Consider the following 16,652-nt stretch of genomic DNA (forward strand, 5'->3'; position numbering starts at 1 on the left):
TTTTATGGTCTTAGCTGGAGGTAAAAAAAATATAATAATTATCTTGTAAAGATTAATGTGAATAGTAAAATTTTAACAAGAGTCTTAACGACATACTTTCTAGGTGTATGGATTGATGACAAATTGGATTGGAAGCAACATATAGAACATGTTTGCAAAAATATTGGCAAAATCCATTAGATTCATAACTAAACAAAGTACACCAGAAATGTATTTTAATGTTATATTATAGTTTGATATATCCCTATTTAACATATTGTAATATAGCTACTTATAAGACCTATCTTAATAACATTTTAATCTTACAAAAAATTGTTAGAACAGTAACATTATCCAAGTTTAATGCTCCTAGTGCGCCATTGATGTTTAATTAAAGTTATTAAATATTTTCAATTTTAATACGCTTTCGACACGACTTTCATCTAATAAGAATTACTTTAAGTATAATCATCAGATCCAGCAATTTCCAACTAGATTGGCTCCAAGTCTAGCAGTGTATTCCGTTGCCATCACTCCCACTTAGTCACCAAAGGATGCATTCAAATGTGTGAATGTTCAGCTTGGAAACAGAAGAAATAGACTGAGGGTGAAACAACAAGAAGATGCAGATGACCGGAGAGTGGACAACAAGTTAAAGACGTGTCAACGTGAGAATGGGTGAGATTTAAAATACAAGGCAGAGTGGCCTGCAGCCTTAGCTGTGTTTATTGCGACAAACCACCAACAAATCTCTGTTCATTTCACATTGAAATAAACTATTTTAGTGATTAAAATGTTCTCTGATTATTTCTCAGACCAGCCAAAAGAATGGTTCAGAAAAATGGACAAAGGAGGTAACATCTATACAAATGATGATTTTGAGGATACAGTGAGTAGCAGAGTGTTTACTAAAACATCTTGTTGAGGTCAGAGGAGACTGGTCAGACTGGTTCTAGATGACAGAAAGACAACAGGAGCTCGAACAACCACTGGTTCCTACCAGCATCTACAGAACAGCATCTCTGACCCAGAACAAGTTGAATTGTGAAGCAGATGGACTCCAGCAGCAGAAGACCACATCAGGTCTCTACTGTCAGCTAAGAACAGGAAACGGAGGCTATGTTTCACACAGGATCACCAGACGTGGTCCAGAAGAGACTGAAAAAAACGTTTACTCGTTTGTTGAGTCTGGAATTCAGGTGGCTGAGTCAGAATGTGGTGTCACCATCATGAAAACATGGATCCATCCATAAGGGAGATCTTCTTATCTCCCGTTGGACCCCTTTAGTTTCACCCTAGCCTGGTTTAAATCCCACAGCCTACCTGAGTATTGTTGCTGACCATGTCCATCCCTTTATGACCACATGGACCCATCTTCTGATGGCTACTTCCAGCAGAAGGATGCACCATGTCACAAAGTTCATCTCATCTCTAACTAGTTACCAGAACATGACCATGAGTTCACTGGACTCCACCGACCTCCACAGTCACCAGATCTCAGTCCAGTCCAGAACCTTTGAGATGAGGAGGAACGGCAGATTCTCATCATGGACATGTGATGATGTCATGTCAGTATGGACCAGAACTTCTGAGGGAGGTTTCCAACTCCTTGTTGAGTCCATGACAAAAATAATTCAGACAGCTTTAAAAACAAAAGGTGGTTCAAACCGGTACTAACAACACATACAAACAAAGTACACTAAGAGTTTATGTTTTTATATAAATTCAACAAGTTTATTAACAGCTAAAATAAAATGTGTTAACATTATAATCCGGTACAAATTGTGTTGAAGTAGAATAGAACAGAGTAGAGTAGAGTAGAGTAGAGTAGAGTAGAGTAGAGTAGAGCAGAGTAGAGTAGAGTAGAATAGAATAAACATTATGTATCCCACAGTGGGGAAATTCACTTAAAGCAGCACAAACACTTATTAAAGTAATAACAAAGGTACTTGTATTTAAACATAGGCAGTAAGCTAGTATTGTAACCTTTGACCACTAAAAACCACGAATAAAAAATAAAAACTTGGGTTCTAGCACTATGCAGCATTCTGTAGTGATCAATTTAAAAAGACCCTCGGAGGAAGGTGTCATGGGTGATTTAGGATGACTCCGGCTTGCATAAACTTTAAAAAAAAGTATATTTTAAAGCTTTCAAAAAAAAATCTTGAGGGGTGAATATGATTCTCCCCACACATTAAAAGTTTTAGGTCTTTTAAAATAAAGGTGGTAGAACATTTTGTCAAATAAAAAGGTACTGAAAATAAAAATCAAATCATTGACTTTTTTACCGGATGTCTACTGTGAATCGGCTCTAAACAGACTTCTGTACCAAACAAGGGAAAAATGTTTGGGGCAGCATGCCACCTGTGATGCTGGAGGTGTGAGAAGGCATTGTGTTTGACTCCTTTTCTTTCCTTCTTCCTTATTTCTATAAGCAGCATATTGACTTCATCCTTTTTATAGAGACGGCTCCGTATTCAACGGTGCGTTGGTGAGGAGAATCTATAGCGACTAACAGCGTGCATGGCTGACAGCACACATCAGCTGCACCTACACACTTATGTAACACGATGCCTGCTCACACATGTACGCAAGCACACACTCACAAATAAACAAACACCTGTGTGCCTGATGTGTGTGTCTGTGTGTGGACACACATCTGCGTTACACTTTAACCATCCTGATTGTTGTTTTTGTCCAGCTACACGTCGTTAAACGAGGTTGCTCACATGGTGCACAGAGATGTGTCACTGTTTATGGTTATTTGGAAGAGTGTAGTACAGCATGCAGACCTCATGCATACCTTTACACACACACACACACACACACACACACACACACACACACACACACACACACACACACACACACACACACACACACACAAGTAAAAACATAAACCGTGTTTACCTGGCCTCTGCCACAGTGCAGCAGTAACTACCGCTGCGCCGCGAGCTCCTGCCCACCCGCAGCTCTTCTCGAGACTTGCGGCGATTAAAGTAGTCTGTGAGTTTCCCAAAACTCGCCATCTTTTCCTCCTCTTCACCTCCACTGTCTCCTCTGCTTTTATTATTTTGCTTTCTTTTCTTCTGAACCTAAAAGAATCTTGGACCTAATCAGGATTCTGTTCTGCAGAGCCCTTCTCGGCGCGTGACCTCCTGACTTCAGGTTCTGGCTGGGTTTGACAGCATGGTTTTGGAATTGGCTGCAGGTCCGAGGCTCCTCCCGGGCTTCCTTCTCATCCCTTCTTTTTGCAAAAAGCGTGCTTTGAAGCAAAGCTGTCTCCTCTCTCCCTGCGTTTCTCTGCCTCTGTGCTTTAGATTGATCTTGATGGGTTTCTTCTGCGCACACAGCGTACACACGTCTCTCTCAGAATAGTAACGGTTGTAACTGCCTGCCCATCGACACATCAGGAGCTGTTGTCCCTCTCCTCCCTCCAAGTGGAGAAAGCAGACTAGGAGGAGAGAGAGAGAATGAAAGAGGGAGAAGGAGGATGGCTGAGTGGCGGTCCTCTTGTGTGCAGGAGGAAGCGGAGCTCGTAGGAGAATATGAGCTATAGTGCTGAGCCCACCCCCCTCTTTCTCTCTCTCTTTTCTGTTTATTGTTTAATGCATGTTGTCTGTGTTGCCCACACCCCACTCTGCTTTTCATGCAGGAATTTTTTCACAACGTCGCTCGCCACTCAGTGAGGACACAAACAACCTTCAATCAAAGCTGGAGAGGTGTCGCTGGAGGAACACTGCGCGCACATCTCCCTTTCTCTCTCTCTCTGTCTTACACACACTTAAATGCAATCTGATGTGCACCTGCTTCACAAACAGAACTTCACCCGTTTGTCTGTCTGATGTTCCCACCTGTGTGCATGCACTCTCTCCTTAAACTCATCAGTAATTACAACAGAAGCAGAGACTGTGCTGCTGAAATCCCCAGCTGACTGGGTTGTTTGTGTTTATCACAGTTAAAAATGGACCAAAGGAGGAAGAGGAGGGGGAAGGAGGAAGAGAAGAATGTGGTGAAGGAGGTGAGAGATCTTTGTGAAGTGCTCGTTAGTGAGAAGGTGAGATCCTTCTTGCTAACCCACACAAGGCAGTTAATTCACTGTCTCGCCTTCAGTATCTTCTATTTTTTTCCATTTCAAAACAAGAGACCATCCCTGCTCTTCCTCTCAACATCTCTCAGGTGCATCGCTCATTTATGTTCTCTTCCCCTCTGTCTGCTGCCTCCTCCATCCACCTAGCCCTACTGCTACCACGTCTCTCCTGCACTCCTACAAGCCTTCGCTCACCTAGAAAAAGTGGGAAAACGCTTTAGCGGCTGGATCACGTTACTGGTTGGACTAGTTTGCAGACTGATGTTAGTGAAGCAAGAGTTTATCGCATTTGCCTTTAAATTCAATAGCCAATGTCAAACTGAGCTGTGACCAAATAAAAATATAAATAATCCCTCCAGTGAGTTCTGGTTCTGCACAATGGTCTCCTCCCAGTAAGACGTGTCCCATAAACCTCCAGAGGAACATGACTAGGAGACAACTTAGTACCCAAACCATCTCAGCTCTATACAAGTGCAAGTCATTCATCATTTATCATTTAAAATCAATCAATCAATCAATCAATCAATCAATTTTATTTGTAGAGCACCTTCCACAATGTTATCAGAAGCCCAAGGTGCTGAACAGCATAATCATAAAAACATTCCCAGTACCTGGGCATAAAAGCAAGATAAAAACATAAAATCATAAAATAACAAGCAAGCAATTTTAAAAATACTGAGAGATCACAGAATAAGACTAATCAATTAAAACAAATGGTGGACAAAATAAGATCAAGCATCCTGATCAAAAGAAGTATTAAATACCATAATGTCAGGGCAATTCAAAGAACCCTAGCGCTGAAAAGCAATCAAATAAAAATGAGTCTTTAGACGAGACTTAAAGACTTGAAGGGACGGTGCCTGCCAAATGCTCAATGGCAATTCATTCCACAGAGTTGGAGCCAAAACAGAAAATGCACGATAACCCCTCGATCAATATTTCGAACGGGGGACCACCAGACGTCCCTGCTCGGCTGAGCGAAGATACCGAGATGGAGCATACCTGTGCAAAAGTGCAGTAATGTAAGAGGGGGCACTGCCCTGGAGGGCTTTATAAACGAGAGTTAAGATTTTAAATTTAGCTCGGAATTGCACTGGGAGCCAGTGCAGAGCAGCCAGCACTGGGGTAATGTGATCCCGACATCTAGTACCTGTCAGGAACCTAGCCACTGAGTTCCGTACAAATTGGAGCAGTGCAACCGTGCACTGGGCCAGACCAGCATACAGAGCGTTACAGTAGTCCAGATGGGACAGGACGAATGCATGCAACACAGACTCCAGATGAGCTCTGGACAGCAGAGGCCTGATCCTGGATAGCCTTTTCAGGTTAAAAAAACAGGACCTCACCACTGTATTTACGTGAGTGTCAAGATTAAGTGAGGAGTCAATTTTTATCCCCAAATTACTGACTATTTTCTTTTCATAGGGGGTCAATGGTCCAATGCACACACAAAATGACTGAATTGCCTCCTCTGTGTGCTTTTCAACGTCGACCGGAAGCTGCTAATGAACCATTGATTTAAATCTGATGTGATGAAGCAGGGAAACTTCTAAAACATTTAGGGTAGTGGGCTCCAAGGACCAGAAAACTTCTCAATTAGAGTAATATGTGGTACAACTCTGACTGGCACTAACAGCTTAACAATACACATACTGCAGGTGCCTGAGAGCAGCTGCGGTGTAACTCTTAAGTACACTCATGTAAAAATCAAAGTACCACAGTTAAATTTAAAGTGGACAAAAATAATTTTTATTCAGAAATGTATCTTGCAATTTCCCACCTGTGTGCGCTCGTTTAAATTAATCAGAGGTAAAAACAGAGGAGCCAGAATCATCGGGATGCTATTTTTTATCAGAGAAGTCTCGCGTGTGAACTACCATTTTAATGGGATACATACACATTGTAACAATTGTCCATTATGAAGATCGCCGAAGGGTAGCAAACTGATGTGGGGAGTACAGGGGTGCCAGAATCACCTTATGGGCCATTCCCATCTGTACCGGGTTGGCCCGGGCCGGGTAGCGTAGGTTGTTTACATATCTGGGTGGCCTGGTATTTTCCAGGCCAACCAAGGCTCATTCTCAGCCCTCTTCTCGAGGGGGTCTGCTTCAGGCCGACCAGGGCCAACACACCCACTGCTGACAGCAAATTCACACCTTCCATTAGAGCAAGCCTCTGATTGGTGGGTAGAATCAGCCCACATGGGCTTAAGACAAGGATGTGTGGAATCAACCGGGCCAGGCTGGGGCCGACTGGGGCTACCCGGCCCGGGCCGACCCGGTACAGATGGGAATGGCCCATTAGAGGGCTTTCTGGAACGCTGTACAGTGAAAACAGGAGCTGTGTCTGCATTCCTGGAATGACACCTGGCTCGTTCCCAGTGTTGGGACTCTTCCAGGGCTGCTCCTTGCATCTAATCTGATTTGCAGTGTCCATTAGGGCTGCACGATATTAGGAAAACATGTGGTGTGCGATAACAGTGATTAATATTGAGATGGTGATATGACTTGCAATAAATAAATACTTATTTCTGCAGTGTTTGTCTTTCATCTCTGTGTATAAATACTTTAGACACACCACGCTATCCTCTGTCCGGAGCTGGGATCAAACCTGCAACCCTCCGATTACTGGAAAACTTGCTCAACCTCTTGAGCTACTGCTATTTCTGCCCTCACCTACGTATATGCTCATGAGATTAGGCAGATCAAAACGTTTTTCTACAAAGTGACAGGGCTCAGACTGGATAATAAGGTCAGGGACCTTAAAGAAGAGCCACTGCTCATATTTATCACAAGGATTTGGCTGTTCCAGAAATTTGACTAGATGCCTTTTGGTCAGCTCCCTTTGGATGTTTTAGTGCAGGGATGTCAAACTCATTTTAGCTCAGGGGCCACATTGAGGGAAATCTAGTCCCAAGTGGGCCGGACCGGTAAATTAAAAACAACTTCAGATTGTTTCCTTTGTATTAATACAATCAATATAAAACAAAGCTGGAGCCTGAGGACAGTGTATCCAAAATAGTACAAGTACGACACCTGAAGTGTACTTGAAAATTTGAAAAAATAACAAAAAATCAATAAATTAAAAAAGCATTCCTTAGTGATTCAAAGAGCTTACAGATAACATGGCTAGATCAGTTTCATGCGGCACTTAAAGTATATTTGACTCATTTTACTTTACATCTTTTAGCTTTCACCGGCACATCAATATCAGAAGTCACATCCTGAGTGGCAGCCAACTTATGGATGTGATTCAAGTTCTTGTGTGAGCCTTGAGCGCAGCTTTGTTTTATTTATACTCATTATAGAGAAAACTTGCTCACAAAGATAAGTTTGTTTTCACTCTACATTGTAAAGTATGAAAATAAAGTTTACACAACCACCTCGCGGGCCGCATTTAACCCGCTAGCGGGCTGGATGCGGCCCGCGGGCCGCATCTTTGACACCCCTGTTTTAGGGGAAATCCCACAAGAAGAACCTGAGGCAGAACTCAGTGGAGAGGTTGTATACTCCCTCTGGCCTGAGAACACCTTGGGAACTCAGGAAGAGAGTGTCACAAGGGAAAAAGAGGTATTGATTGAGGTTGCTGCTGCAAGCAAACTTTGCAAAAGCAGTAGATGATGAATAAATATAATGACGAACAGACAGAGATTAGTTATTGGTTGACACAAAATGTTCTGAGTCGTGTGTCATCCTTGTTATGCCCACAAACCCAGGAGTGCTACATAGATGAGTAGATTATCACAGCATTTTAATAAGCGGTAATAAAACGGTACAGTTAGGTAGCTTGTGAGTTTAGTGACTTTGTTTCATGCCCTGTAAAGTGATTGAAGAGAAACATTTCTAGGACTGTCAGCATGAATCTGATCATCTAAGTCTTGTACAAAGTTGCATCAGAAGATTTTCATCAGATCAAGTGAATTCATCTATTTTAGTAATGCTGGTGCAGATTGAGTTTCTTGGCATTTGCAGACACGCTGTTGTGTCTGAGTGTGTGGTTTGTGTGCTGCTACGTGATCCCATACTGCAGTTAATATTGTGTGAAAGGTGTGGGCTGTGTGTGCGTTTGCGGGCTCCTGAGCTAGAGTTCAGCTTATTGATCGGCCTTTCCTGTCTCCCTCCTCTGTCAAAGGTACCCCCCACCCCCACCCCACCCTGAGCCTGCGACAATAGATTGATCTGAGATGCAGCGTGGTCTGACAATACCGCGCAGCAGCACAGCAATATTTTTGAGTCTGAGTCTCTGGGTAGAGAGGTCAGCGTGAGCTGAAACCACTCAAGTGTCTGAAACAGATGAATTCCACAAGACAAACATACTGATCTATAAATGTTTAGGCTGCTACATTCGTCGTCTGCAGTGGGATCTACAATAATCTCAAACATTGTATAGATATTAAGAGTGTGGTTTACTCTTTCAATCAATACATTTGCAGTGTTTATAGTGTAAATCACTGCCTTTGAGTCAAAAAAGCATGATGCTGCTGTTCTGAGATGCAGACGTTTTTCTGGTGCAGAGGTGGGCTGAGAACAGCAGGATTGCTCATTATTATTAATGATATGCACACACGTCACTTCTGATTGGCTAACAGAATGCATTCAGCCATGATGAAAAGTCACCATCACCAAGCTACTCTCTCTGCTCTCTCCTCCCTGCAAAGTAAAATTTCCCAGTGGCTGCCTGGTGGGTTTGTGATCCTTGGGCTCTGTCGGGTCCTCGCCGGGTTTGGGCACCCTTGGGTTCTGGGCCACTGAAATCCGAGCCCAACCTGCTCCGGGGTGGGTGGCAGCGGGCGGGCCTGGGGGCTTACCGTTGTTATCTCACGGGGCTCTGGCATGTTGCACCCCCTGGGGTAATTCTCTGCGCCTCTCGGGAAGGGGGTTGGGACTTCTCTGACAAAAGTCACCCTGGAGTGTCCATGCTCTAGGGAGACCTATGGATTTCTAAGGCTTGGAACTCCTCCATCTTCTGCACGTCCTTGGGGGCAGGTCTGTGGCCCCTCACATTCACTATTGGACACTCTTATAGAGAAACCTTACAAAAGTGCATGTATGTGGTCAGATGAAGTTAAAGGTGTTACCCTCCAAAATGCATGGTGGTGCTTAGGAATTGCTGAGATATTCCAGATCTATCTGTAAATGTAGCCTAAATCCACCACGTTTCCATCCAACCACCTATGCTGTCCGGCTTCCTGTTTTCAAAATGTGCTCACGTCATGGTAGGGCTGGGCGATATATCGATATTTTTAACATAAGATGACTTTATATCTTTATATTGATATAACTGGCCAAATTGCTATGCTAGCAATTAGCCGCTATGCTAGCGACATGTTGCTCCGTCTCTAAGCGGCTATTACATGTATTCTCACAAGTTTGCTCAATCTGAGAGCCTCTGGGTAAATGTGCTGCTCTAAATTTGGAGTCCTGTTTTTTAATTATTTGGGGATGTTCAACGCCAACAGAGTTCTCTTTTCCATCCTGCTTGTGCGGAGAGATGAGCCAAACCCCTCCCAACCCTGTGTAATGAGGAAAAAACTACAGAAAACTGGAGTGGCCAAATGACCTCAAACATATTGTAAGGGTTTCAATAGTAAACTATAGGGTTACCGTTTTATTTTGAAGACAAGCTCAACGGGTGAGAAATGTTGTTCTGGTTTTTCCGCTCTGGTTTGCTATGCTAGTAAATACGTCATTGCAAGCAATTCTGTTGAAAAAGTTAAGAGTTTGTAAGGCGTGGGTTACGACGATAGTTGCCCAAAAATAATACTCATAAAAGAGCAGCCAGAGACTCTGAGTCATTACAGTATAATCGCTGATATGAGCCAATACTGTTAGACTCCAGCCATGTTTGCCCTGATAACTAATAGCTCCACGGTGCATGACCCATTTGATCTGCAGTAGATGCAATTACATCATCATACATTAGGCTTAACATGATAGATTGTTTTTCTCTGGACAAGAAATATACGATATGGCCACCTCTAGATGAAATTTAAATAATTTTACATTAATTATAAATCTATAATTAAAAAGTGCCTGTGGGACATTTGATACACCTCTAGCTCTCAACTCTGTGTGTGTGTGTGTGTGTGTGTGTGTGTGTGTGTGTGTGTGTGTGTGTGTGTGTGTGTGTGTGTGTGTGTGTGTGTGTGTGTGTGTGTGTGTGTGTGTGTGTGTGTGTGTGTGTGTGTTAGTAGACAGCTGTACCAGTGTTTCTAAAGCTCAGACTGGTAGAGAATGGGCACTAAGTTTAAAGTTTGGCAAGAATCAATACATTTTTATGCATTTAATCTACTGATTTATGTATATAACTTCTCAAGACAACTTGAAGTGAGTTAACTTGTAAATATTTTACAGGAGGAAAAATATCGAGATTAATATCGTATATCGGAATTCAGCAAAAAGATATCGAGATATAAGTTATGGTCCATATCGCCCAGCCCTACATCACGGTCAGAGTTTGCTTAGAGTAGAGTAACGTAATCAAGCTTTATAAACAAAGCCCCAGGTCTGGATAACTGTACCAGCTTAACTACATGGCATAATTTAAAAGGAATGTCATTTTATGGCTTTTACAACTTATATATTTTTATAAAAGAAATGATTATTATCAATAAAGTAAATTATTACAGCCATGTGGGGCAGATCAGGCATTGATTATGTTCATTATTATATATGAAAGATGAGGATGTGCTATTGTTACCAACCTTTTTTGCCAGAGGCCTCCCACTCAATATTGAAAACTGTGCCTCCCCTTTCTCTTATTAAACATGTAGTATATGCTGCCCACACCAGAAGTACTAGTCAGGCATTGTTTTGTATTAGAAACCACATTTATTTCAAGTTATTCCATTTATTCTGAGTTATTTCAATGAAAACCCTGAGATATTCTCTTGAATCATCTGCCCAGAGACTACTTGAATCAGTTTGCATAGAAATAGATAAAATTGTGAAACATAAAGAGGTATTTTTAAATGGATGTATTGAAGTTACTTTAGGCATTGCTCCAGCAATAATGGCTGGCATTCTACAGTAACTAGCACTAAGTTAACAAGAGCAAAGTTTTACTCTGTAATAATTAACACAAATTGATTCACCAACAACAACAGTTTAAGCCGTCTTTATTTAATTACAGTTTAAACTGTAAACACCTAATAAAAATGCCTATCGCCCAACAAGCAGACCCCAGCAACTGATGGCCCACTGGAACTCAGGAGTCTAACAGAAGAAGGATTTGACAAAAGCTGGCACGTTGTCATCATTGAGGAATCTTAATTGTGAGCCAAGGATGGATCACAAAATTTGTGAAGGAAAGGATTTCTCGTGCAAATAATGCTGCCTTCAATTACATAAATGTTTCATTCAATTAGATGCCAACATACTGTCATGCATTTAACTGGCGGACCCGTAAGAAACACCCAACACAGAATGACATGTTTTAAGAATGTTTATTAAAAGGGGAGAGGCAGAGACTAAGTCAGGAGACAGGAGATCGTTACCAGAAGATCTGAGGTGGGAAATGTCTGATAGGGGAATCCGAATATCCAGGTCGGGGACGGAGCAACGGCGGCACAGACAGGGTAATCCAAAAGGCGAGGTCGAGGACGGAGCAGGATCGGAGCCAGAGGATCAGAGAAGCAGCGGTGCAGACAGGGTAATCCAAAAGGTGAGGTCGGAGACGGAGCGAGGTTCTGGATCTATGACGGCAAGGCGAGTAACAAGGCTGGAGAATTTACTAGCAGAGCGTTCAATAATCTGGCAGGGAACTGGTGGCTGGCTGGTGAATATATAGCAGCGGTAGCAGGTGTGTGTAATGAGTTGTTGGCAGGAACAGGTGAGATGGATGAAGATGATGAGGTACTGACTGGGGTTGTGGAAACAGGGCATGGCAGGAACAGGAACATGACACATACATATTATCATTTTTATTTTTACACTTTTCTCCACACACAGTGACAAAAATTGTCAAGAAAGCGTGTTTACTGCATTTATGTCAAATAAAATGCATCCCAAAACATTGTTTTACTTCTTTTTGTCTTCATTCTCCAACCCCCATAAACCCTTGCATGTCCTTCTACGGCAAGCCTGAAGGACAACAGACATCAATAACAAAACAGCCTCCAGGTCTTCTGGGTTTTTGGATTCGTAGGTTCGACGTGTGGAGTAAAAACTACTATTTTTACCATATTTTAAAGTTTCCATATCATGCTATTTCAAATCTTTGAGAGCAAAGGTAGGCACAGTATATCATCCAATAATACCATTGGCATTATTGTAACGTGACTAGCTGACTCTCGAACTGGCCAATTCGGGAACAAGCCTCTTTGAAACCATCTCTTTTGACATTCAGTCAAAAAGCCTCTTTGCACGCTGCAAGCTGATACAACCACCAAACTGCTCTTCTGAGCTAAACAAACAGACTTGGATGCAAACAAGCATTCCAGCTTCCTGTTGTGACCTGGAGATATCTCAAGAATAGACGAGTCGTATCGGAGCTAATCTACGGGCTCTGGGTACCTTGAGGTTGATGTCCACCCCAACTCTGTGACCGTCTGGATCTGCTGGGGGTTTCTACACCAAGGGTATTGTAGACTCAACAGATTGTGTCAGATGACTTTTATAAACAATCCTTAGCTCACCAAACAAACATCCAAATTCTTTTACAACCCACACTTCACAAACTCTCTCAGATACAAAAATGGTTTTGCTACAACATCTAGTTTCCATTACAACATTTCACACATCACATGAAATCACTTCAAATCCATTACATTACATCTCATTATTCATATCTTGTCAAGTATAATCATTAGTTTAGGAAAAATAATTAAATTTATTTTTATAAACTATACTTGACTCTGACGGAATTAATGTGAAGTGTGTTTATGGTCCCTGAAGAAGCAAAGAACCCTAGAATCTTCTGAATAAACATTCAAAGATCAATCAGATTGATATTTCATATTTATCTGGAATCATCACATCTTATTGGTCATTATTACATATGTAGTCCAAAGTTCATCACGCTACAACTATTGAGATGTCACTTGTCTTAAAAACTAGTTATTTTCATCATCCTGAATATATACCCAGAAATAATAATAATAATAATAATAATAATAATAATAATAATAATAATAATAATAATAATAATAATATAATAATACATTTTATTTAAAAGTGCCTTTCAGAACACCCAAGGTCCCTTGACAGAAAATACTTAATAAAATACAATAAAACAATAATAAAACCCAAACAAGAAAAAACAAAGAGAGAAACAGTTCAATAAAATCAGAGGTTGTAGGCAGATTTAAACATATGTGTTTTGAGTTTTGTTTTGAAAAGGGTAAAACTGTCGATGTTCCTGATGTTTGGGGGAAGGGAGTTCCAGAGACGAGGAGCAGAGCGGCTGAAAGCTCTGCTCCCCATGGTAGCGAGACGGGCAGAAGGAACCGCAAGATGGATGGAAGAAGAAGATCTGAGAGAACGGGAGGGGGGGGTGAATACTTATAAGGTCTGAGATATATGGAGGAGAGAGGTTATGGATTGCTTTGAAGGTATGGAGGAGAATTTTGAAGATGGACCTGAATTTAACTGGGAGCCAGTGAAGCTGTTGGAGAACCAGGGTGATGGTGGTGAAGGGAAGGGGTTCTGGTGGTAATATGGGCTGCTGAATTCTGGACCAGTTGCAGTTTATGAAGGAGTTTGTTGGGGAGACCATAAAGAAGTGAATTGCAATAGTTGAGACGGGAGGTGACGAGGCTGTGGACGAGAATGGCGGCAGTGTGAGGGGTAAGGGAGGGGCGAAGACAGTTTATAGAACGGAGATGGAAGTATGCTGACTGAATTATGTTATTAATGTGAGCTTGAAAAGAAAGTGAGCTGTCGAGGATGACACCCAGACTCTTGACGTGAGGGGAGGGGGAGACTATGGCGCTGTCAATAGTTAAAGAAAAGCTGTCAGATTTTGAGATGGTGGATTTAGTGCCAACTAGAAGAAGTTCAGTTTTATTGCCGTTGAGTTTGAGGAAATTAGAGGTGAACCATGATTTGATTTCTGAGAGGCCGAGTGTAAGGGAGGATGGTGGGAGAGTTGAGTTGGGCTTACTGGAAATGTAGAGCTGGGTGTCATCCGCGAAGCAATGAAACTGGATATTGAATTTGCGGAAGATTTTGCCGATAGGGAGGAGATATACTATGAAGAGGAGGGGCCCCAGGACAGAGCCCTGGGGCACACCTGACTTGACTGGGGAGGGTTCTGAGGAAAAGGATTTTAACTGGATGAACTGAGTGCGGCCAGTAAGATAAGATTGAAACCAGTGGAGGGGTGTGTGAGTGATGCCTAAGGAAGAGAGTCTATTGAGGAGGATGGGATGAGAAATGGTGTCAAAGGCCACACTCAGATCGAGGAGAATGAGAATAGAGATTAAACCAGAATCAGCAGCAATGAGTAGGTCATTAGTGATCTTGATGAGAGCTGTTTCTGTGCTGTGGTGGGGACGGAAGCCAGACTGAAACTGTTCATAAAGGTTATTGCGGGTGAGATGGGAATGGAGCTGAGATGCAACAGTTTTTCCTAGGACTTTGGAAAAGAAGGGAAGATGGGAAATGGGACGGAGATTATTGAAATCATTGGGATCCGAACCAGGCTTTTTTAGAATAGGGCTGACTGAAGCAGATTTGAATAGGGAGGGGACCGTACCAGAGGATAGTGAGGAATGAATAATGGCTGTTATAAAAGGGAGCAGGGAGGAAAGGCAGGATTTAACTAAAACTGTTGGAAGGGGGTCTAGTTGACAGGTGGAAGGTTTGGATTTGGTGATGCAATCTAATAGTTCTGAGGGATGGGGAAGTTCAAAGGAGGAGAACTGAATGGAGGGTTCAAATAAATCAGCAGAGGGAGGGGAGGAATGAGGTAAAGAGAGATGGATGACCTTATCATTAAAAAACTGAAGGAGAGAGTTACAGGTTTCTGAAGAGTAAAGATGGATGGGTAAGGAGTCGGGAGGCTGAAAAATGCTGTTCATGATGGAAAATAATGTCTTAGTATTGCTGGAGTTGGACGAGATGAGACCAGAGTAATACTGTGATTTGGCATGGGAGATGGAGTCCTTGTAGAGAGAAATCTGAGCAGAATATAAGTCTTTATGGATGGTGAGACCGGTTTTCTTGTAGAGTCTTTCAAGCCTCCGGTTAGTAGCTTTCAAGGAGCGTAGAGCAGGGGTGAACCATGGAGCAGACCGAGCAAAATATACAGAGCGGGATTTGATGGGAGCAAATGAATTAAGGATAGAAACCAGACCGTTATTGTACTGAATGACAAGATCATCGGGAGTAGAGGACAAATTTGGGGTCAGGGTGGCAAAACTGGAGGACAGGGAAGCTAGATCAATGTCCATAATATTACAAAATGAGTACAGTACCGAAATAAAACTGTTACAGAAAAGCTCCACCCACACCTGCTCCAACAAAACGTGCCTACAACAGGAAAACCTACTGTTGTATTGTCCTTGTCCTTAGTAGTTCACCAGTTTAAGAGTCTACCTTTTGTCTTGTTTAGCCATGTGCTGATGCCAGTTTGACTCCCGCTGATGTTGGCAGTAACTTATTTAGCCAGCTGAAGCAGATTTCATTTATTTATATCTTAGTTTTATTATTTTCTGCAAAAATATTTGGTTTCTAAAAATCTTTGAATTTGGTCATTTCCAACAGCATTTTGTTTGATACTCTGCTCACCTCACATGGACTAACACTGACTCAATAAACAAACAAAGTTAAAAAACAAAAACTGATTAGTCCGTATATTTTAAATAGCTTACCAATAAAGGGTTGAAAACATCATCATACTGGCAAGTGCGGCAAAAAAAAAGAAAAAGAAGAAGAAACAAAAAGGTAATGACGCGACCGGAATGCAAACCTGTACAAAACTACATGCCAGCCTGGCACTCTAACCACTGATTCTGTTACAAAACAATAGTTGCCTTAGACACATATCATGTACTGACATCTAGACATCAACACATGGTTTTTACTGCAGTTTTTTGTCCCTAATGCAGAAGTTATTTGTCAGAATATCCACAAAATATCTTGGTTTCAGAACCAAGAGCAGACCAGCTTCAGGGGTAGGAAAAATGCCTGTTGACACAAGTTGGCTACTTTCTCCTGGATGCAGGAAAAATCTTTACATGAACCAAATTGAAGCAGAGGCAGGAAGATGCATGAATGCAGCCAAAAACAGGTTTTGGGGGGGTATTTCCCATGAGGAAATGACAATATAACATGGTAAAAAAAAAAAGCTCCAAAAAGTGGATATGGCCCCTTTAAGGTCTGACTTGTACAGTGTGAGCAGTCAGGTCATGTCCGAGCATTGGGTCATACAGTGTGAGAACATGACTCGTGAGCTTTGCACTGCGACAAATTCGTAAAGTTTGAGACACAGCTGAATGCTATGAGTGGAAAAAGTCTGAAGGAGTAAGCCCAGCTTTCGGGAGAATGAGATTCAGCTGTAAATTGAAGTAGTTGTCATTTTGCTTGGATTTTATGTGGTTTTGAATTAAACTACGTACTCTGATAAGTTCATGAATGAATAC

General features: G+C 42.0%; 1 protein-coding gene across 2 annotated transcripts in view; it reads right to left on the reverse strand.

The window, feature by feature from the left end:
• Positions 1–16,652, reverse strand: part of ankfn1b (ankyrin repeat and fibronectin type III domain containing 1b) — a 286,544-nt gene that overhangs the window by 231,049 nt on the left and 38,843 nt on the right. The window contains exon 1 of one of the 2 annotated variants that reach the window (XM_015963361.3): positions 2,890–3,146. The exons of the other annotated variant lie outside the window; for it this stretch is intronic. Coding sequence (XP_015818847.1) covers positions 2,890–3,008 — 119 coding nt within the window. The 5' untranslated portion in view covers positions 3,009–3,146. Of the gene's footprint in view, positions 1–2,889; positions 3,147–16,652 lie in introns of those variants that run through there. 2 annotated transcript variants of the gene reach the window in all.

Source organism: Nothobranchius furzeri, chromosome 16 (assembly GCF_043380555.1).
Source record: "Nothobranchius furzeri strain GRZ-AD chromosome 16, NfurGRZ-RIMD1, whole genome shotgun sequence".
NCBI classification, from domain to species: Eukaryota; Metazoa; Chordata; class Actinopteri; order Cyprinodontiformes; family Nothobranchiidae; genus Nothobranchius; species Nothobranchius furzeri.